Source organism: Eutrigla gurnardus (genome assembly GCF_963514095.1).
Source record: "Eutrigla gurnardus genome assembly, chromosome: 20".
Lineage (NCBI taxonomy): Eukaryota > Metazoa > Chordata > Actinopteri > Perciformes > Triglidae > Eutrigla > Eutrigla gurnardus.
Genome location: NC_139931.1, coordinates 20988048 through 21010909, shown reverse-complemented (window position 1 = coordinate 21010909; position 22862 = coordinate 20988048). Strand labels below are relative to the sequence as shown.

The 22862-nt window shown below is 41.8% G+C and overlaps 1 protein-coding gene and 1 long non-coding RNA gene across 2 annotated transcripts; one reads left to right on the top strand and one right to left on the bottom strand.

Moving 5' to 3' along the window:
* Positions 1-787: 787 nt before the first annotated feature.
* LOC311030479 (uncharacterized protein) lies at positions 788-16499 on the bottom strand. Its single transcript, XM_084036248.1, has 6 exons — positions 15573-16499; positions 6192-6331; positions 4626-4694; positions 2799-2850; positions 1103-1139; positions 788-1010 (listed from the first exon to the last, which is right to left on the bottom strand). Exons 1-6 carry the CDS (start codon positions 16105-16107, stop codon positions 971-973), a joined length of 873 nt encoding a protein of 290 aa, XP_083892374.1. The 5' UTR covers positions 16108-16499; the 3' UTR covers positions 788-970.
* On the top strand, positions 16449-22135 carry LOC311030491. The gene is made up of 4 exons (XR_014598996.1): positions 16449-16541; positions 20402-20547; positions 20738-20826; positions 21832-22135. It is a non-coding gene; the product is annotated as an uncharacterized lncRNA (long non-coding RNA).
* The last annotated feature ends 727 nt before the right edge of the window (positions 22136-22862 follow it).

Below are 22862 nucleotides of genomic sequence, written 5' to 3'. Positions count from 1 at the left end.
CAGCCCTGTGATAGACTGGTTACCTGTCTGTCTCTACATGTCTCCCTGTGATAGACTGGTTACCTGTCTGTCTCTACATGTCGGCCCTGTGATAGACCGGTTACCTGTCTGTCTCTACATGTCTCCCTGTGATAGACTGGTTACCTGTCTGTCTCTACATGTCTCCCTGTGATAGACTGGTTACCTGTCTGTCTCTACATGTCAGCCCTGTGATAGACTGGTTACCTGTCTGTCTCTACATGTCAGCCCTGTGATAGACTGGTTACCACATGTCAGCCCTGTGATAGACTGGTTACCTGTCTGTCTCTACATGTCGGCCCTGTGATAGACTGGTTACCTGTCTGTCTCTACATGTCAGCCCTGTGATAGACTGGTTACCTGTCTGTCTCTACATGTCAGCCCTGTGATAGACTGGTTACCTGTCTGTCTCTACATGTCGGCCCTGTGATAGACTGGTTACCTGTCTGTGCATTTGTTCCTATAAGATCCTTAAAAGCAACTAGTGAAATAGAGTCTTATAAAGCAGTACATAACCATAAAAACAATGTTGTGCGATAAAACACATTCCCATACCAGGTGCCAATATCTGTTGTCATAGCGACCATTGCAGTGGGACACTTCTGTATAACGTAAAGGAAATGTTTCTTTCGCTTTCTTTATGAATACAGAATTACATACATTCAGTATAATGAGCATTTAAAAATCAATCAATTAGTGAAAATGTCCGCTCTTTTTTATTCAACATATCCCAAAGATGACTTCAAATATTTCATTTTCCTTAAGTACAGTATGACTTGTCAGTTAGCAACAGTACACAAATAAATTGAGTTATCCCTTTAACAATCTCTATTAAGGCATTGGTGAGCAAATGTTTAATGTTCTCAAGGAAAAAGACAAAAATAAGAATGAAAATCAGAAGTTAAAGTGAAACATATTGTTTTGGCCACATGGTGGCGACATATAGTGGGTCTCAGTTGTCGTCCTCATCATCAAAGACATCAGCTACAGTCCTGTGGATGGAGAGACAAACAGGTTATATACTGTGGATCATAATGATCATAAATGTTTGAACAGGTTTCACTTCAGTTAAAATAGGACGTACTTGTAGATGGATCCGGTCACTTCATCAAGAAAACCCCCTGAAGAAAAGACAAAGAAAGTGTGAGCTGGAGCCTCTGTCAGTCAACAAACAACAAAACCTCAATCGGAAGTCACCGCAATCTACTTATCGTGAGTGTCTTTTATCACAATCCTCCAAATTAAACTCCAACGGGTCCAACAACTCAGGACATTCAACCTCAAGACTTCCCAGAGTCACATTAGTTTTGTCGTCTAAACCTAATGTTGGTTTTGTCATCTAAGGCTAACGTTGGTTCTATGTCTAAAGCTAACGTTGGTTTTGTTGTCTAACGCTAACGTTGGTTCTATGTCTAAAGCTAACGTTGGTTTTGTCGTCTAACACTAACGTTGGTTTTGTCGTCTAAAGCTAACGTTGGTTTTGTTGTCTAACGCTAACGTTGGTTTTGTTGTCTAACGCTAACGTTGGTTTTGTCGTCTAAAGCTAACGTTGGTTTTGTTGTCTAAAGTTAACATTGGTTTTGTTGTCTAACGCTAACGTTGGTTTTGTCGCCTAAAGCTAACGTTGGTTTTGTTGTCTAAAGTTAACATTGGTTTTGTTGTCTAACACTAACGTTGGTTTTGTCGCCTAAAGCTAACGTTGGTTTTGTTGTCTAAAGTTAACATTGGTTTTGTTGTCTAACACTAACGTTGGTTTTGTCGCCTAAAGCTAACGTTGGTTTTGTTGTCTAACGCTAACGTTGGTTTTGTTGTCTAACACTAACGTTGGTTTTGTCGCCTAAAGCTAACGTTGGTTTTGTTGTCTAACGCTAACGTTGGTTTTGTCGCCTAAAGCTAACGTTGGTTTTGTTGTCTAACGCTAACGTTGGTTTTGTCGCCTAAAGCTAACGTTGGTTTTGTTGTCTAAAGTTAACATTGGTTTTGTTGTCTAACACTAACGTTGGTTTTGTCGCCTAAAGCTAACGTTGGTTTTGTCGTCTAATGCTAATGTTGGTTTTGTCGCCTAAAGCTAACGTTGGTTTTGTTGTCTAACGCTAACGTTGGTTTTGTCGCCTAAAGCTAACGTTGGTTTTGTTGTCTAACGCTAACGTTGGTTTTGTCGCCTAAAGCTAACGTTGGTTTTGTGGTCTAAACCTGTTGGTGCAGACATAATAAACAATACTTCCAAATGAAATAGATCAATTTAGATTTTTTTGCTGAGCGACAGGAATCAGTAGATTTGTATTGCATGACTAGTTCACCATCTGCAGAGAGACTGTATTGATACTACGGAACCACATTCTTGCTGCCCCCGGGAGACATGCAGGAGGCTAATCTCAGAAACTCAACACATGTTACTTGGCTCACAAAATAAAATGAAAAACCTTTATTTTTTCTCTCTCTAAATGGAGCACTTGAAGCAGTTTAATATTTGAAGTGTATGTACTTGTGTGATTCTTCCAATTTTTTTGGTTGTATCAACATATTTGAATATACTTATGGATAAAAGTGACTAAAGCACTGAATAAATGTGCTCTAATGTATTCTGCTGAGAAAATTCTCCACCTGGTAAATTAACATCAGATATATCCTATAATTCATGATGATCAGCCTTCAGCCAACAGTGTAGTGCAGGAGAACGGTTATTTTTAAAACTTGTTTAAAGTTGCTATAAAACAGGTGACCGGTTCAAATGAGGAACACACGGAACTGTGCCAAAGTGGCAGTCTGCATTTACTCACCAGGTTGGCAAAGAGTTTGGCAAGCAGGACACACGTGGCAGAAACTGCACATCTGTGAACAAGAAAAGACAGTATACAAAAGAAAGAGTCAAAATTTAAAACATTTTCATAGTTCCTTCTACCATTGCCATGGTGACCGTTGTAGCAGGTTTACTTCCATATAATGTAAACCAACTTACAGCAAGTGTTGCACTCACTGAGATGAGGTTTTCCAGTAACGACCAGTGACGTTGTCAGGCCTATTTTAGGGGGCTGGAGCTACACTAAATTGTTCCCAAGCCCCTCCAAATCATTTGTTTTTTTATTTATTTATTTTTAGTCTTTATTTTCAGAATAATGTCATACTGATGAAAGGGTATACATATACATATACTAGGATTGTAGTATCATAGTCTGTAGAAAGAATATACTTTAGAAAGAAGCATTTCTGTAAACACCTATTTCTCTTTTTGTTTTTGATTTTTCATACTTGGGTAAAGTTCATATTTATGTTGTCAGATTAAACTGTGATCTTTAAAACCAGTCTTGGTTTATTCTACTGTATACTTTATGACAGAATCCCACTCTGATTGAACCAACCTACAGGACAGTAACTGGTGAAATAAAGTCCATTCTTTAGAACTGCAGCTTCTCTAATGGAGAGAGGAATTAGATACGCTATCACTTTAAGAAACATTTACATCATCAGGTTCTAAGCATGCAGCTTTAATGAGTCTAAAAGTTAACATGACAGTAACTCTTGTTCAACAGAAGAAAATGGAAGAAGACTGTTTTAACTTGTTGCTAGCTGGACTTCACTGGTTGTAGTTCTAATACAGTACTACAAAGATGCTTCTCTTGGGGGCTAAGCCCCCCCTGTCTATATATTCTCGTGACATCCCTGGTAATGACTATCAATAGAGTAGTAAATTTACGAGGCAGAGAGAGAGAGATTAAACAAGTCAAAGTGAAACACATCCTCACACTCTGATCACACTGGAGGAATCTATACCACCGATAGTGTATAGATAGAAGAGACACATTAAAGCAGTAAAATTAGCAAGCTAGCTCGCTAACTAGTGGACATCTGGGAAGATGTGAATGTCCTTTGTTTTAGAGGTATTTTAAAATTTGGATGGCGCAAGATAAAAAATTAATGATAATCATCCCACATTTATAAATATAAATATTTTTTTCTGGACCAAATGCATTAGGCACTAATCTGCTGGGGAACATGAATATTCATAAAGATCTGACCCTTATATATAAGACAGTGTCACAGACACATCAAAATGATTGGTCAGGGGAAAACATTTCTTATTTTGACCTGTTTGTGCCGCTACAGGCAAGGTCAAGAGGTCCCCTAGGCCATTAGATAACACGTTTACTTAGGGCTGGCTCAGGATTGTCTTTGACCAGCCCTTAGTTAGGCTGCTACCCACTCAGCCTGCCGGGTGACTTCCTCTGAAACACTGAGATCCTCTCTCTTCCTCTCCCTCTCCATCTGGAACACTCATGTCCCATTAATACTTGTTACTAACTTGACTTCCTCCCAGGAGTCTTTTATGCTGGGGGTGCAGAGAGAGCTATTTCTAATGGTACTGCCAAAGTAACTCATTCAACTGTAAAATTTAACACATTGGTAAAATAAATCTAAAGCTAATGGTACCTCTGAGTATACACTCCATAGCTAAAAGGTGCAGTAGGGCCCATCATGAAGCTGTGTACTGGGGTGCCATAGCGACCTTGCACACATGACAATGCTGATTAAGAGTTTCGTTTGCTCTGGGGATAGAGGGAGCACGGGCTGACCACAAGTTAAATGTTGAGTGATGTTTATTTTCTCACCTTGCACTCGTCACAGTGTTCAGATTTGTCTCCCTCTTCACAAGGACATTTGTCACAGCTGTCACAGTGCTGTAGGAAGACACATTTAGTGAGAAGGAAATCTAGAGATAACAAAGGATGATAAACTCCTCAAAAAATGAAGAGAACACTTCAATCATCACAGTCTAACTTCAGGGAGATCATCGTGTCCATTTAGGAAACACAAGTGATGGTGAATCAGGTTCAGCTGCTTTGGTGTGAATGAAAGAGACAACAGGTAGAATGGAGGGACAGCAGGACGAGAACCAACAAGGAGGTTCTGATGTGGAGAACACGGACAGCTGCTCTCTCCTTCTCCTTCCTGACGGCTTCTTCTCTAGTTCTGGTTCTGCTGGTCTCCTTGTCACTACTTGGAGCATGAGGTGGAACCTGCAGCCCGATTCAGGTTCACAGGTAGTCCAGCTCCTCCAGGATCCGATACGTGAGGTCACAATAAGGTTTGCTGAGTCTCCCAGCACAGTCTCAAGAGCCTGGAGGAGGACCAGGAGACCCGTTACACCATGAGAGCTGGACATGACTGTAGAAGGACAACAACCCAGCAGGAATGGGTCTGCTCCTTCGTGGGAGAGGACCAGGAGGAGCACTGCCAGAGCCCCACTGCTCACAGCACAGTATGAGAGCAGGTTCACACTGAGCACATGTGACAGTCATTAAAGAGTCTGGAATTGTCAGAAGCTGGTACAGTGGGTCCTGGGTTCCTCCTGGTGGGTCCTTGGTTCCTCCTGATGCAGTGGGCCCTGGGTTCCTCCTGGTGCAGTGGGCCCTGGGTTCCTCCTGGTCCAGTGGGTCCTGGGTTCCTCCTGGTGCAGTGGGCCCTGGGTTCCTCCTGGTGCAGTGGATCCTGGGTTCCTCCTGGTGCAGTGGGCCCTGGGTTCCTCCTGGTGCAGTGGGTCCTGGGTTCCTCCTGGTGCAGTGGGCCCTGGGTTCCTCCTGGTGCAGTGGGCCTTGGGCTCCTCCTGGTGTAGGACAACCCCAGCCTCATGGCCTGAATGTATGTGGTTCCTGGATGATGAAGTTATAGATGCCATTGACTGACCCTCACATTCCCATGACCTAAATCCAAGTCGCGAGTAGGGGAACCACTACTGAGTCACATGAGGAGTTGACGTGATGAAACCCACTCAAGTTGGATTAGTTGGTGATTTCAGTGTTTCACTGATTTCCGGTGTGATTTAGAATCCAGCCCTCAGTGGGTCGATGGTTCTGGTTTCCATTGACTGTTGTTGCGTAATTTTGTTCTCAATAAATTCTACAATGTACATCAGTTAACATTGTAAAACTTAAATAATTAATTTATCAAAATCTGATGTGTGATTTTAGCATTCCCTTCATTTTTTGACCAGTTAGTATAGAGAGTGAGCTAGCTAGAGCTAGCATAGCTGTAACAGTTGAATCTTTAGCACAGGTGGTTCCCATAACTACATATTGGGATAATTTCTTTTTTATTTAGCATAATATAATTTTGTGAGGGTCTCTAGTTTTCTGACTTGACCACATTTATTTTCTCTAATTTAATTTTGGACATACCTCACAGAATTCACAATATGAGCACAAAGAGCCCTTGTGATAAGCACCATCCTCATCGTCGTTGTCATCATCGTCATCGTCGTCATCGTCGTCATCATCGTCATCGTCATCATCGTCATCGTCATCATCATCATCATCATCTGCACATAATATTTAAAGTAAATATATGACCTTCACAATCAGCTTCTCAACAATGCTACATAAAAAATACATGTTGCACCACTGTGATAGTGTAAACATCTTGTGATGTGACATATTTGTTTGTTGTTGTGTTTTTTGGCAAATTGCATTTTTACTTGCAATATAACGGAGAACACTGAATGGAGAAAAAAGTAATGATAATACTGATCTTTATTATGATAATGATGCAATTATACAATTAAGTATATTCAAAAAAGAGTTGTTAGATTACTCTGAAGGGAATTCTGATTTATGACACTCATGAATATCAAATCTTGGCATTTATGTGCAAAGTTTTTTTACATATTGTGTTATATATAGTGACTTCCCTCCGGTTGAAACCACTATTTAATTTTGCTTTTGGGCTGATCTTGAGTCAGCCAGCTTTAGTCACCGACCATCACCAACGACCAGCATGCTATTGATTAGAATTAGCACGAGCGATGAGCATTAGCACTAGCGATGAGCATAAGCTAATGTAAAGGGCCATCATGAACAGAAAGTTCAAGTTGAAGTACAGCTTTTGACTTTACATTCTAATTTGAAATGGATTTTCATTTGAAGTTCATGTTCATAGAAATAAAATAGGCGTAGAAGGGACATTACAACGTCAATAGCCATTTTTATGTGTAATAATGCGGGCTAACGTCTGTTAGCAAGTAAGTGACGTAGTAATGTTATGCAGCATAGAGAAACAGACTAAATTGTTATTTTGTTTGGCTATTTGTCTGTAAACAGTGCTACATTAAAGCAGTAAAATTAGCAGCCTAGCTTAGCTAATTCCACCATTCTTTAATGCTATACTGGTTACAGAATATGAGCTCCGGAGAAGGACAAGCTAACTAGCTAACTAGCTACCTTAGCTACCTAGCTAACTAGCCAGACATCCGTCTCCATATTCATCCCATTGATGTGTCGCCACCATAACAATCAACAACAATCACCCTATTCTTTTGTACTAGTCACATGACCACTGAAAATAGTTCAATGTCTGTTTTACTACTTCTATTTCTGTGTTCATATTCATCTTACACCAAATTCATGGCGATGCATTCTGCGAGTAAAATGACTCAGCCAAAAGAATGGCTCCTGTTCATATTGTTTAAAACTTCTAACTTATAATAGTAGAGTATAATTAAACTAGAAAATTCCCCCGCCGGGAAATTTTGAAAGGGCCACGGGGGCTACTGCCGGAGTCTATATACATTACGATGAGATTCTTCGAGATTTCAAACGAGACGGAGTTGTTTTAGAGGCAAATACAGAGACTGCTTGCTGACTTAACTGTCAGAGCAGTCCGTTTTGAGTATTTTGACGTACTGTAATTCAAAAACTTTAGATGTCACCATTCTTCTTCTCAGCCACACAGCTCTCGACAACATACCTGAAACATGAATACGGATGTCTGACAACACAAACCAAGCTGATTAATTAAACAATAACTAGTAACTAGAAAATTCCCCCGCCGGGAAATTTTGACAGGGAGGCAGTGGGCCGCCGCTCAAGGGTGTGTCTGTAAAAGTTTAAAGTTTAAACGGAGTTTCTAGGTGAAAGTATGCCCCAGCAGAAGACGTTTGACTAAAAAAACGACATTTCCCACTACTAAATGTAGTTTTTAGTACATTCCTGTCCACCAATCAGAGCCCACCACTCGTGTCTCCATTTTAAAGTTTAAATGGGGTTTCTAGGTGAAAGTATGACTGAGCAGAAGACGTTTGACTAAAAAAACTACATTTCCCACTGACTGCTCCTTCCTGTCCACCAATCAGAGCACACCACTCGTGTCTCCATTTTAAATTTTAAATTGAGTTTCTAGGTGAAAGTATGACTGAGCAGAAGACGTTTGACTAAAAAAACTACATTTCCCACTACTAAATGTAGTTTTTAGTACATTCCTGTCCACCAATCAGAGCACACCTGCTGTCAGTTATCAAGATCAGAGCTCCAGAGTGCTGTCACCATAGCAACGGCCCTTGGTGCGTGTGTGTAACTGTCTTTAAGCCTCTCTCTGCCTCTCACTATCGCTCCATTCCGGCTTTGGGGGCGCTCCGAACAAAAGCTTGCCACGCTCACATCGAAACTCCTATCGCCAAGATTTTCGCACCGTTAGCGCCACGAGACTCTGATGAAGACACTGATGACTTTTATTTTTTCCTAGTGTCAGAAATGTGGACGCTAGGGCGAGTTAGAAATGGAGTTGCTTTCAGGTTTCTTTGAAAATCTGCTTCTCGATTTACATTGGAGCGGATGAGGAGAAAAACAGACTTGGCCGCGCTTAGAGGTTGCTAGTTCAAATTCTGTAAAGTCTCAAAGTTTTTGAGCACATTGTGAGAGACAGGACAAGTTTGTCTACAAAATTGGAAAATATCACCTCTGTAGAGTGAAGATTGTGGCCGGGAGGAGTTTGGAAAGGAAAAAAATCTGAGAAGCCCTCACACTCTAAGCGATGATGTCATCCACTCTAGCCCAGAAGGTTCCGCGCAATACACACCCATTATAAACTCATGATTTCTCCCAAAACGATCATGGTCGTTGAACAGTGATTGGTCAAAAACTATATGACCTATTGAAACGTGGATTGACACACCAGGACACAAGACTTGTGTCTACGTTTTAAAGTTTAAATGGAGATTCTAGATGAAAGTATGCCTGAGTAGCAGGCGTTTCAAAAGCTACAATTTCTGCTTTTTTTTTTTTCGCTCGTCCCATTCAAGTCAATGGGAAAATTTCGTAGTTTTTTTTTACGTCGCGAAAAATTTGTGTTCGGCTAAGAAAAGCAATAGCACGCCGATCACGATCGAACCGCACGTTTTGATATATAATTAGGGAGGCAGTGCTAAGCACAGCCACCTACTGTTTGCAGAGACAAACAGTAGGTGGCTGTAGCCACCTATTGAAATCCTGCGTGTTTCTTCTTATTGGTGGAAATGCTTTCAAGCATTTCCAACCTATGTTATCCTAATCTTTATTTTTTTTATTTTTATTTTTCTTCTTCCGTACGTTTTTCAGTCGCCTCTAGCTTCTGCATACTTTCAGCTACAAAAACCATTCAACTATCAAAATGTTCAGCCTTTTCAGCTCTTTTATGCTCACCTTCAACCTTTTTTCTACCTTTCATACTTTTTCATATATTCAGCCTTTTCCATATTTTTTTTTCAATGCATTCCTATGGAGATCAGCCTAAAAACCTCTTTAACATGCTCCTCTTTGAAAAGCATGGCAGTCTGCATACTTCCACCTACAGACGTCATTCAAATTTTAAAACATTCACAAAACCTTCAGCTATTCAGCTATTACTTTTCATTGTGATATCTATTACAGTTTTTAAATTATCAGTGTTTAAATATGATGCTGTTTTCAGACTTTTTTTGAGTTTTCAATGGGTGTGTATTGCGCGGAACCTTCTGGGCTAGAGTGCGTGACATCATCAGTTAGAGTGTGAGGGCTTCTCAGAGTTTTTTCCTTTCCAAACTCCTCCCGGCCACGATCTTCACTCTACAGATGTGATATTTTCCAATTTTGTAGACAAACTTGTCCTGTCTCTCACAATATGCTCAAAATCTCTGTGAGTTTTACAGAATTTGAACTAGCAACCTCTAAGCGCGGCCAAGTCTCTTTTTTTCCTCATCCGCTCTAATGTTAATTGAGAAGCAGATTTTCAAAGAAACCTGATATGAACAGCATTTTCTAACTCGCCCTAGCGTCCACATTTCTGACACTAGGAAAAAATAAAAGTCATCAGTGTCTTCAGCCGAGTCTTGTGGCGCTAACGGTGCGAAAATTTTGGCGATAGGAGTTTCGGTGTGAGCGTGGCAAGCTTTTGTTCGGACCCAACGCAGAGGGGGAATTGAGCGATAGAAAGAAGCACAGAGAGGCTCCAAAGCAGTCATACACACGCAGCAAGGGCCGTTGCCATGGTGACAGCACTGTGGGGCACTGATCTTCATAACTGACAGCAGGTGTGCTCTGATTGGTGGACAAGAATGTACTAAAAACTACATTTAGTGGTGGGATATGTAGTTTTTTTAGTCAAACGTCTTCTGCTCGTCCATACTTTCACCTAGAAACTCCATTTAAACTTTAAAATGGAGACACGAGTGGTGTGCTCTGATTGGTGGACAGGAATATACTAAAAACTACATTTAGTAATGGGAAATGTAGTTTTTTTAGTCAAACGTCTTCTGCTCGGTCATACTTTCACCTAGAAACTCCATTTAAACTTTAAAATGGAGACACGAGTGGTGTGATGAGCTGTGATGAGTGGCTGGTGAGATCAGCCTAAAAACCTCTTTAACATGCTCCTCTTTGAAAAGCATGGCAATCTGCATACTTTCAAACTTTTTGCATATTCAGCTTTTTTAATATTCTCTTCAAATATTCAGCTTTTTCATACTTTTGCACTTATTCAGCTTTTTGAATATTCTCTTCAAATATTCAGCTTTTTAAATAGTTTCTTCATATATTCAGCTTTTTTAATATTTTCTTCAAATATTCAGCTTTTTTTTCAGTGTTACTTCAGCATTAAAGCATTTCCACGTATTTCCGCAGGAAATGCATTTTCTCGTTATTCTTCCTCCTCCCGTTTTTTTGATTCCCTAAAACTACCAAACAAAAACGAGCACCTAGGCGAATGTTACATCAAAACGTGCGGCTTGATCGGGATCGGTGTGCTATTTAAAAGAAGTCCAGAATATTAATTTTTCGCGACGTAAGTCGCGAAAAACCACCGCAAATTAGTCCCATCGGAATGAATGAATGAATCATGAATCATGAGATTATAATGGGTGTGTATTGCGCGGAACCTTCTGGGCTAGAGTGCGTGACATCATCAGTTAGAGTGTGAGGGCTTCTCAGAGTTTTTTCCTTTCCAAACTCCTCCCGGCCACAATCTTCACTCTACAGACGTGATATTTTCCAATTTTGTAGACAAACTTCTCCTGTCTCTCACAATGTGCTCAAAAAGTCTGTGCGATTTACAGAATTTGAACTAGCAACCTCTAAGCGCGGCCAAGTCAGGTTTTCTCGTCATCCGCTCCAATGTTAATTTAGAAGCAGATTTTCAAAGAAACCTGATATGAGCAGCATTTCTAACTCGCCCTAGCGTCCACATTTCTGACACTAGGATAAAATAAAAGTCATCAGTGTCTTCAGCCGAGTCTTGTGGCACTAACGGTGCGAAAATTTTGGCGATAGAAGTTTCGGTGTGAGCGTGGCATGCTTTTGTTCGGACCCATGCGCAGAGGGGGAATTGAGCGATAGAGAGAAGCAGAGAGACGCTCCAAAGCAGTCATACACACGCAGCAAGGGCCGTTGCCATGGTGACAGCACTGTGTGGCACTGATCTTCATAACTGACAGCAGGTGTGCTCTGATTGGAGGACAGGAATGTACTAAAACTACATTAGTAGTGGGATATGTAGTTTTTTTAGTCAAACCTCTTCAGCTCAGCCATACTTTCACCTAGAAACTCCATTTAAACTTTAAAATGGAGTACTCGGTAGTACTTGAGTGACAGCTGAGTTCAGTGACCTGTACCTAGTAGTTCTCAGTACTTGAGTCTCAGTAGTACTCGCTAGTACTCGGTAGTACTCGGTAGTACTCGGTAGTGCTCGGTAGTACTTGAGTGACAGCTGAGTTCAGTGACATGTATTTGCTAACAGTTGAGTGCGTTTTACAATACATTGTACCTAGTAGTTCTCAGTACTTGAGTCTCAGTAGTACTCGGTAGTACTCGGTAGTACTTGAGTGGCAGCTGAGTTCAGTGACATGTACTGGGAAACAGCAAGTACATAGTACCTACTAGTTCTCAGTACTTGAGTCTCAGTAGTACTCGGTGGTACTTGGTAGTACTCGGTAGTACTTGAGTGACAGCTGAGTTCAGTGACATGTACTGGGAAACAGTTGAGTGCGAAGCACTCAACTGTTTGACAATACATTGTACCTAGTAGTTCTCAGTACTTGAGACTCAGTAGTACTCGGTAGTACTCGGTAGTACACGGTAGTACTCGCTAGTACTTGAGTGACAGCTGAGTTCAGGGCATATTTTCACCTAGAAACTCCATTTAAACTTTAAAATGGAGACACGAGTGGTGTGCTCTGATTGGTGGACAGGAATGTACTAAGAACTACATTTAGTAGTGGGAAATGTAGTTTTTTTTAGTCAAACGTCTTCTTCTCGTCCATACTTTCACCTAGAAACTCCATTTAAACTTTAAAATGGAGACACGAGTGGTGTGCTCTGATTGGTGGACAGGAATGTACTAAAAACTACATTTAGTAATGGGAAATGTAGTTTTTTTAGTCAAACGTCTTCTGCTCGGTCATACTTTCACCTAGAAACTCCGTTTGAACTTTAAACTTTTACAGACACACCCCCGGGCGGCGGCCCACTGCCTCCCTCTCAAAATTTCCCGGCGGGGGAATTTTCTAGTTTGTCCTACAACTCTTAAAGCTGTAGAAGTTTTAGGCACTCGAAATTCGTCCGGAAGATGAAAAATAAAAACTAGGAAAAAATCCTATGAATAACAATAGTGCTCAGGGCTTTGCCCATAGCTGTAGGGGCCAGTGCTCGGTGCGATTGCACCGTGGCCCTAATGAACCTTTAACCGTCATCCTATCAGCGTAACATGCATAGACTACTGACTGAAGAAAAACTACTGTAAGAAACAACCATCACAGAAAATATGAACGTATTTCTTCTCAAAATATTGTATTAGTCTAGTCTTTTTCTTTTTTATAATTATTACTATAAGTTATTTAGGAAAGTTTATAAGAAGTTAATTTGCATATTGTGTAAAAGGCAAATAGACAGATCACTTCAGGAAGTCTGTGGCCCTTCCACCTGATAGCATGTCATACTTGGCAAACATTCGATCTATCTGATCTGTTACATCTGCTTAAGCGGCACAGATTAAAACAGAAATAGAAAACAATTCACATATCACAAATTAGTTTCAATTGAGTCTGCATAAGAAGAACTGCAACCATGAAGAGTGTAGTTGAGTTGGACAGGAACATCGTTTCATGTAGACAAGTATCTGGGGCTGGCGGTGCCCCACTTGGTACGGCATTTTAATGTCATAGGTCAGGGCAGGCCCAAGGCATAAGCAAACTAAGCAACTGCTGTGTGGAGATTTTTTTTTCGACATATTAAATAAATGATACAGGTGACAAAAACATCAATATATGTACACAAAATAAATATAATTCTGATTTATTAGGGCCCCGTAATCATACAAAATGAGTCATGATGTCTGAATGGTGCCCCTCAGATAAATATCACAGGATATGCGATTTGTGATATATCAAATAATAAATACAATTTATAATGTAACATCATAGTGTGACATTTGTGTCAATAACCGTCAAGCACAGGTGACTCTCCGGTGGTGATTATTATGCTTAGGGCCCCCAAAAGGCTTGGGCCGGCCCTGTCATAGGTGACAAGATCAGTTTAACTATTTAAATTTAGGACAATGTATCACACTTGCCAATTAGCTCAGCAGGATAGAACACGGTTCATATAGAAGATACTGTGGTCACAACATACTCACAGGTGTCAGATGTCTGCAGCTCAGCATTCTGGTCCTCACACAGGTAATATGATCAAATACATGTTTACGATGCTATGCATGCATTTACACAAGTCTTTGGTAACAGATTTGAATTAAGCCATTTTATGATCATTTGATTTATTTAATGAATGAAAGTAGGGTTAAAGACACATGGATAGTGGTGATGGTCACATTTTCTACACAGTAATGTTCACAGTCATCACAAAATCACATTTTTCCCGAACAAGAAGAGAAAAAAAGGCGGACAACGATTTCATCTCTTGACAATTTGACATTTGACAGAGCTTTAGCTCTTTTACTTCCTCTATAACAAAAACATTTCTCTCTTTTCCCAAACACTCTCTCCCTGAACGTCTGAAAAAATCATCTGTTTTTACATTGAATAACAAATGGGTTCAGCTTAATTACACAAATATTGGTATTAAATTATATCAGTGCCAAATAAGCATTAAATAGTAAAGGGGGATTCCATAAAACTCAAAAACAAATATTCATCATTAATAAAAGCTCCTGACATGTGCATCAGTTATTATCTAATGGTTCAGAACATTAGCGTTTTAGAAAATAAAAAGAGGTATGGTTATTACACTGCTCATAGATACATTGAAAGTTATTCTATTACCTTATCTGTGTTTAGCAATTTTACAAGTGCACACACCAGACCTAAAAAATCAATTCTGTGCATTACACGGCTCTTCAGCAGACAGCAGCATCAATGCTCCACAGAGAAAGAAAGAGATTGAGCGATATGGAGAAAGAGAGAAGTCTGTTGGTATTCTAAGCTGTTAAATGGATGAATTGAATAGCGTCCCTCCTGCACCTCTACTTCTGTCTGTTTCTCTGGCACCCTGATCACCCCAACCAACCCCCCATATCACTGTCTCTCTCTCTCTTTCTCTGTAGGTTCACATAAAGACACAAATGCAGGTCAATCTGATCCAAAACAAATGAGAAAGGAAGATCCATTCTTTCAAACGAAACACAAATCAAAAGATCTCAGACTAGTGACCCCAATGACAGATTTCCAAGTCAAGCTTGGTTTGTGTGAAATTGTTTTTTTGTTCTTTCTCTCTCTCAAATCAACGCTTCTGCAGTCCCCAAGTTCATATCTAGTGTACTGTACGAAGGACTTCAGACAGTTGGACTTCAGATGGGCCAGTTCAATTTCCCCAGAGTGCTCATAACTCTAGTTAAGCAGGGAAAAGAACACAGTGTCAGAGAGAGCAAGGGAAATGGACAGCTGGACAGGGGTGAAGGAGGGATTTGGATTTACCTGAGCTCTGAGGCATTCAAATAAGAACTGACAATGAGATGATAAGGTTGTAAGACTGTCAACATCAGGGGAGGGGCTAATGTTGTCTTAGCCCCTGCCCTTTCACACATTGTCCTGTTACGTACTTGCACGTACTTGTACCTTGTAACGCATCGCAAACTGCATGTCAAAGCATCAGCCCTGACACTTGAACTTCACATGAAATAATTGTGTCTATTTTACAGGAATACTGCGTTTGGGCAGAATGAATAAAAACATCAGCTGATGCTTTAACAGAACGCAGTGAGCAATGAGCTTCAGGTTCAGAGACAAAGTGCCATGAGAACATATCAACTATAAATTTAAAGGGACTGACCTTCATGATCATCATCATCATCGTCATCATCATCGTCGTCGTCATCGTCGTCGTCATCGTCGTCGTCATCGTCATCATCATCATCATCATCATCATCATCATCATCATCATCATCGTCGTCGTCGTCGTCTTCGTCGTCGTCGTCGTCATCATCATCATCGTCATCATCATCGTCATCATCATCGTCATCATCATCGTCGTCGTCGTCGTCGTCGTCGTCATCGTCGTCGTCGTCGTCGTCGTCATCATCATCATCATCATCGTCATCATCATCATCATCATCATCATCATCATCGTCGTCGTCATCGTCATCATCATCGTCATCATCATCGTCATCATCATCATCATCGTCATCATCATCATCGTCATCATCGTCGTCGTCGTCGTCATCATCGTCGTCATCGTGGTCAGCCATCAGACCTTGCTCGTGGCGTAGCGGCAGGTCCTGGGCCTTGGCGGCGGGGGCCAGCGGGGTGTGGAAGCTGCAGAGCAGCGCCAGCAGCACTGCCAGAATCAAACTTCTCAACGATGCCATGTTCACAGCCAGAACCGGGCCAGCTAATCAGGAATCAAGCTGGAATCACTGCAGGAGTCCAGCACCGCAGCTCTCTGCTTATCTGTCCAACAAAACACACACTCACAAATGAAAGCCACTCAGTGGTGCACACACTGTAGACGGCTACAGTCGCTAGTGGACACCCGTTATAATGGAATCCTGTAGACCGGGTCCAGGGCAAAGAAGGTATTCCAAGCTGAGATCCAGACACCTGTTCCCAAGTCCTGGCAGAGATGATCCGTAGAAAAGCAGGTGTCCTCGGTTCGAATCTGGGACCACAATAAGACAGGGGGTCTTTTGGTCCAGTGCAGCAGAAGAAGCTGAGAGGAGAGCTGTCAGTAGCTGGTCAACGCAGGAGACACAGACGGGACTAATGTGAGAGCAACGGAAAAAGAGTGAGACCAACCTATGGGGTAAGCTGAGAAGATGGGGGGGCAGTCGGGCTGACTGACAGGGGCATGTGGTGGTGGGCCAGCCTGCACTATCCATAAGTTAAGCTAGGGGAGGAAGAGGGGAGTGATTGGGGGGGGCATAAGGAACGAGTGGAGCAAACTTGCTTTTCCATCATCATCAAATCTTCAAGTTTAACTTTAGAACAAATGCTCGAGCTTAACTTAAATTGGAGCAGAGAAGAAGGAGGCCCAGGCCAGGCAACGATGCCCATATATTGTGAGAGGAAGGGGGAAGAGCTGCTATAGTGCTGTGAGGATATTAGACATGTAGATATACAGTAGACGGACCATGTTTTGGAGCAGTTGGCTGAACATTTGCCCCACCAGAATCCAGGACCCTGGTACAACAATGTACGAGATCATGGGGGCACCTTGTTCATCCGTCCAATGCTGTGGCCCAGGGTGAGGTATCTCAATAGGAACCGGTCAGAGTTCAGTGACATTTGCTATGGATAATTATGATAACAGAATAATTATTATTTGTGACCCAATTCACAATAGCCCTCATAGGGAATTTGTGGGTAAATGAACGTTCCTGACTCAGAATGTACACGAGCCCATCATATTAGATTCAATGTTATAAATAGGCTACAATAGTCAGAACAATGCCAACATCCAGGCTCCCTCTTATAACTTCAGAAATACATGTTTAATAAAAGACTATAGAGGAAATTCTGATAAAATCTCTTGCCTCCCACCTATGAGTCCTGATCCAGTTTTTGGGAATAACTGATTTGGAGTCAGCATTTCCCTTAGACCAACCATCAAATCCAGAACAGAAGGATTTTTCCTCGGATAGTCATGGTTGTGAGAGGATGAATTCTAATACTTTTGCAAACATCACATTGCTGCTCCTCAGAGGCCCAACCCTTTCCATTTGGACCATTCCCGGGTGAAAAGGAAGATATATAACTCCATATCACCAGGCATGACACTGATATTGGACGATCTAGCAAAATCCTGGATGTGCCAACTTTTGTTTTTTCATAATTTCAAAATATCCATGCATGGAATGTATAGAACTCTTAAAGTTTGAGAAGGATCATTAAACTATGGTTAAAATCTGTTTAAGTCAGACAACTAAAAGGATGCCAGGGGAAGATCTTCATTCCAGTTAAGGTTAAAAAAAGCCAACAACGATTGCTCGACAGTGATGGGATATTCACTCTTTGGCGTGATGTTAGAGATGCTCCACCACCCTGACCTTAGTGCTGAGGTGGGCCTGAAACAAGCTACTCCATCCTAAGTGTCGCCCAACCATGCATACAGGCAAAAGTATTTATAGCTGTTCCAAATGGACCGGGTGGAAGGCTTGGCATTAGAGGGAGGGGCCAAACATAGTCATTGATTAAAGGGGATAACATTTCTATAAATAACAGGCCCTCCTTTGAGACATTCATGATGTTGCACTATATGAACATATGAATTGCTCTTTCTTCTCCACCTTCATACACCTGCCCACTTACTGTGTGGAGCTGGTCTCAGATCAGATTGTCATGGGTCTTCCTCCACCATTGACCTCTCTATAGTGTTTTTATATTGTTTGATATAATATAAAACTCTATAATATAAAAGACCGTCGGGTTACCCTACTTTCTGCCCATTGAACAGTCGACAAAGTCTCATGGTAGACACAACATTTGAATATATCAATCTGTGTAAATATTTCCCTTGAAACTAATGTAATTCTCTTGTATCTTGCAAGCCGAGACCACATTTGTTTTCCTGTCAGTCGGAAATATAAAGTACTAAAATCAAAAAGGACAAAGGACAAACACCACAAACGCATTACTTTGTTTGGGACAAGTGGTCTCAAACAGGGCTGGTGGTTGAAAGTAATGTGTTTGTTTGACCCTTGCCCCCTTACACCCCCCCTTCCCTATTAAGTAATCTTACTCAATTTTTAATATTACATCACTAGCACTAGATATGTTTAATTCATTTTTACAGCATGAAAAAGGATCCTAATTGATTTTCCAAAGACATTGTTTTTATGTTAACACAAAATTATGCACACAAAATTCATGTCCCAGTACACAAATCACTAGATTTCAATTGAGTCACAATTTCACAATCTGCTATGAGACAAAATCATCCAAAGGGAGCTTCATTCCTAGAGACACTGTCCTTAGATATCCCATTCATTTCAATTAGCATATGATCTTAGTCCAACACGATCACATGATACATTCATTACATCCATTACATGGTGTATTGAGCAAGTAGACTGTTGCTTATCACAATCCTAATTCTGAGCTACTGGACCATTATCAAAACAGGTTTTACAAACAAAAGTCTGTCTTATATCTCCAGCATCAGCGCCGTGCTGCTGATGCAACAAGAGCATATGCACTACCGAGGGGACCAGCCAAACCGAGACACTGATCTCTAACCCGTCTTGTGGCCTGTCCCTCCCCCTACACACTTCCCCCAAAAAAAATGGGGGAAGGGAGGAGTTGACAACCGCTCTATTTAAAACCACACACTGTCAGAGTCAGTGTAATGTGAGCCTCCCTGGCTCTGTCTATGTGGACCAGTACAGGATTCCCCCCCCCCCCGTCAATTCGCACCTCCACATACAGGAAGGAAGAGGTCAATGTTGGGAACCTCTGAAATCACCTCCTAAACCGAACTTGACTAAAGTCCATAAATGCATGTCGTTAACTTTTCTTACATTACATTCTATTGTATGGGGTCAGTTAGGGGCGAGTTTTGGTGACAGTCTCACTTATGTATTTGTAAATAATGAATGTACATATACTAGACAAGTTCATTACATCATTAGTACTGGAAAACTTAGAGCTCAGAGTTTCAATTTCATGGCAGTTCATGAAATAGTCATGAAATTTAATTTTTTTTTCATATTGCCTGATTCATGAACTAACTAATGTGTTTCCATTGGAGGTGTCATTCTTGCCTGCACCCTATTTTTTCAGTCGGACCTACATTAAAACCAAAGTGAGGTTAAAGCAACAAAACCACCTAGTTAGGTTTAGGTTGGGCTCAAAACAGATACGTAGAGTGAGCTTTGGGCAACAAAACAATCCAGCAGTCTTGTGGTTAAATGTCCTTGATGTTGGACCCATCCACCTAGGAGAATTCTTTCTCAATATTTAATACAAGGTCAAGACCTCTGGACATTGCATAGTAATGTGTTTGATGTGTGTAATTCCTGTGTCACCATGAAAAAGGATCCTAGTAAAGTTTACATTGACACTGTCACAGTGCTGAGAGACACAAAAAAACATTAACAATTCGTCTCATGACGTCCCGTTGTCAAATGAAACAGGGTCACCAAATCCAGGCCTGCCACATTTGATACAGAGGGGAATTAAACTTGTATTAGCCCATTAAAAACTCACATCACCACTGTTATCAGTCACTTTCAAAGCACACACTCTTTGGTATAACAGTAGAGGTTGGAGGACACGTTTCTACCGCTGATGGACTAATGGCAGTGAGAAACAGCTGAGTTGGAAAGAGCAAAGGACAGAATGAGAGAGGAGATCAGATCAAGATGAAGACTGCAAAGTGGCTGAAAGTGGAGATGAGCTCAGACATGCCAAAGACATTTCTTCTCGCTTACTTTGGACCACTGACTCTGCCTGCATCGACCCACTTGACCCATTTAGTTAACCACCTCTACTGTTTGATTCCTCCTCCCCGCGCCGTCTTAAAGAGACTCAGTCTGGAATAAAAGGAGATGGCACACGCCTTGGGGCAGTTATCGACACCTGAGGACAGGACCTCACTAAACTCTAATGCCTGCGTGGCAGTAAAAGGAATGCGTTATTACGTTGTTATTATTGTGCTATTTACAGTGTCGGAGAGGGTGTTGTGAGGTGAAGACATGACAGCGAGTGTGCTGCGTTGGCCCATTCATCAACCAGATCTGACATTCCCCAGCAGGACTCATTTGCCTCCCTGAATCTGAGCCAGTGCCACATCCAACCCAAGCTCTTTCCTTGTAAGGACTGTCTAAAGTAGGAAATCATTTTCCACGATACTGTTACCTCAGGGTACTAAGGATACTTAGGGTGTGTGTGTGTGTGTGTGTGTGTGCCTGTGTGTGTGTGCTTAAAGCTCACGTATAGTTCTGGCTGAGAATGAATAAAAATGAATTAATTACATTTTTTTGTTTTCTACTGATACTTTAGTGTATTGGAAGTCGGTCTGCATTGGTACCTAATGCCTCCAGGAAACAGCCTAAAACCATGCTGTATGACAACATATAGCTTGAAGCAGTGTAAGTGGTGACCATTGAAATCAAATAGAAACAGAACAGATTGTCATGACCTTGCTTTCCCCTCTTATAGTTACCTCCTGTTCCTTGTGCCATCCTCTCGTTTCAGGTGTCTTGCCTCCCCTGTCCTCTTTTGTTGATTACCTGTCCGTCTACTTAACTGTGACTACAAATTGTCATGTATAATTTTGTTAAGCCGGCAACATTACACTTGCTTTGGCATTTCTCATCTACCTCGGAGGATCAGTTGTGTTAATTTGCATTACCCAGATTAGACGCGCCATAGAGGAGGCGGGGCTTACCTCCATGTAGACACCGACAAGGTTTCATCCATCATGGCTGAAATAACCACTATTGCTGCTCTGCTTCTTTGTTGCACTATTGCTTTTACATGTTGTGAAGTCAATCAACTGTCTGAGTTCACTACATCACCCAGAGGTGCTTAGTGAATTGAACTGTTGCAATTTAATTAAAATTAACGGAGAAAATTGATGCCGAAGTAACTCCATAATGACGGTGATTTGTAAAAAGTCTGAAGTCATGCTTTGTTAGGTCTGCAAGATGAGTAGCAAATAACTTTTAAAATGCTTGTTTTCGGAATGTAGTCTGGATTGATGGGTGCTAAGCTATGCTAACATTGTAGCTGCTCCATCAACACTCCAAATAAGGTCATCTAGACATACATATGGTTTGGAGCTTCGTTCAGTCTCTGTATGAAATGTAAATTTGCGAACAAATATGTGAAGAACCGCGGTGCTTCGTGGGTTGTAGTAGGTAGTTTGGTTCGTGCATCGTCATCAGCAAAGATTGTAGCAGTTGAGATCAGAATTTGCTAGTAGCAGTAGACTCGTAGAAGTGGTAGCATTACTTAAAATGGAGCCAGCAAAAAAGAGGAAAACTTCTGGGGAATACTTTGAAAAACCTGCACACAAATTGTTATTATTTCATTGTATGTGTATCATCAGAAATCATCTTATGTTATTTATATTGCACGTTTCTTTATGTTAGGTGAAGTGTTTGCTGTGTGACAGAGAGCTCATCATCATCATCTACATCATCTTCAAACGCTTATCCGGTGTCGGGTCGCGGGGGCAGCAGCTCCAGCAGGGGACCCCAAACTTCCCTTTCCCGGGCCACATCAGCCAACTCTGACTGGGGGATCCCGAGGCGTTCCCAGGCCAGTGTGGAGATATAGGGCCCTAGTTTTGTGGCACAGCGCGGGGTGGCGCAGGGTGGTGGAGCCGGTGTAATGCAAGTTTCGACCAGCGCAGCCTTGCGCACAGTCAGTTTGGCAGTTTGGTGGATCGCCTGCGCCAAGATGGGTGTGGCGGCGCAGCAGGGGGAAGACATCAGATTCAGCTTGGCGCAGCGGAAGTTTCGTGGCAAAAAGCCTCGCCGAGACTGCGCCGAAAGCCCTGCCAGCTCCAACCTGGTCTACTCTTGGCGCAAGGCGGATCACAGCTGGCGAAGTGGCAGTTTGGCTCACCGGCGCGCAGTGCGCACACGTCACCAAGACCTCACAGGCAGGTTTCCACAGTTCCAGGCACATTTAAATGCAATAAATAATCACAACAAACACTATTTAATGCAACTAATTGAATCAACAGGTGAATTTATATCTATGAGTTTGCATGTTCTCCCCGTGTTAGTGTGGGTTCTCTCCGGGTTCTCCAGCTTCCTCCGACAGTCCAAAGACATCCAAGATGGACCTGTCTGTCTCTACATGTCAGCCCTGTGATAGACTGGTTACCTGTCTGTCTCTACATGTCAGCCCTGTGATAGACTGGTTACCTGTCTGTCTCTACATGTCAGCCCTGTGATAGACTGGTTACCTGTCTGTCTCTACATGTCAGCCCTGTGATAGACTGGTTACCTGTCTGTCTCTACGTGTCAGCCCTGTGATAGACTGGTTACCTGTCTGTCTCTACGTGTCAGCCCTGTGATAGACTGGTTACCTGTCTGTCTCTACATGTCTCCCTGTGATAGACTGGTTACCTGTCTGTCTCTACATGTCAGCCCTGTGATAGACTGGTTACCTG

Coding starts and splice junctions, on each gene's coding strand:
- LOC311030479 (XM_084036248.1), bottom strand. CDS start 16,107: ATGGCATCGTTGAGAAGTTTGATTCTGGCAGTGCTGCTGGCGCTGCTC. Junction 4,695..6,191: donor CATATTGTGAATTCTGTGAG/GTATGTCCAAAA, acceptor GTCTTCCTACAG/CACTGTGACAGCTGTGACAA. Junction 1,011..1,102: donor GTGACCGGATCCATCTACAA/GTACGTCCTATT, acceptor CTCCATCCACAG/GACTGTAGCTGATGTCTTTG.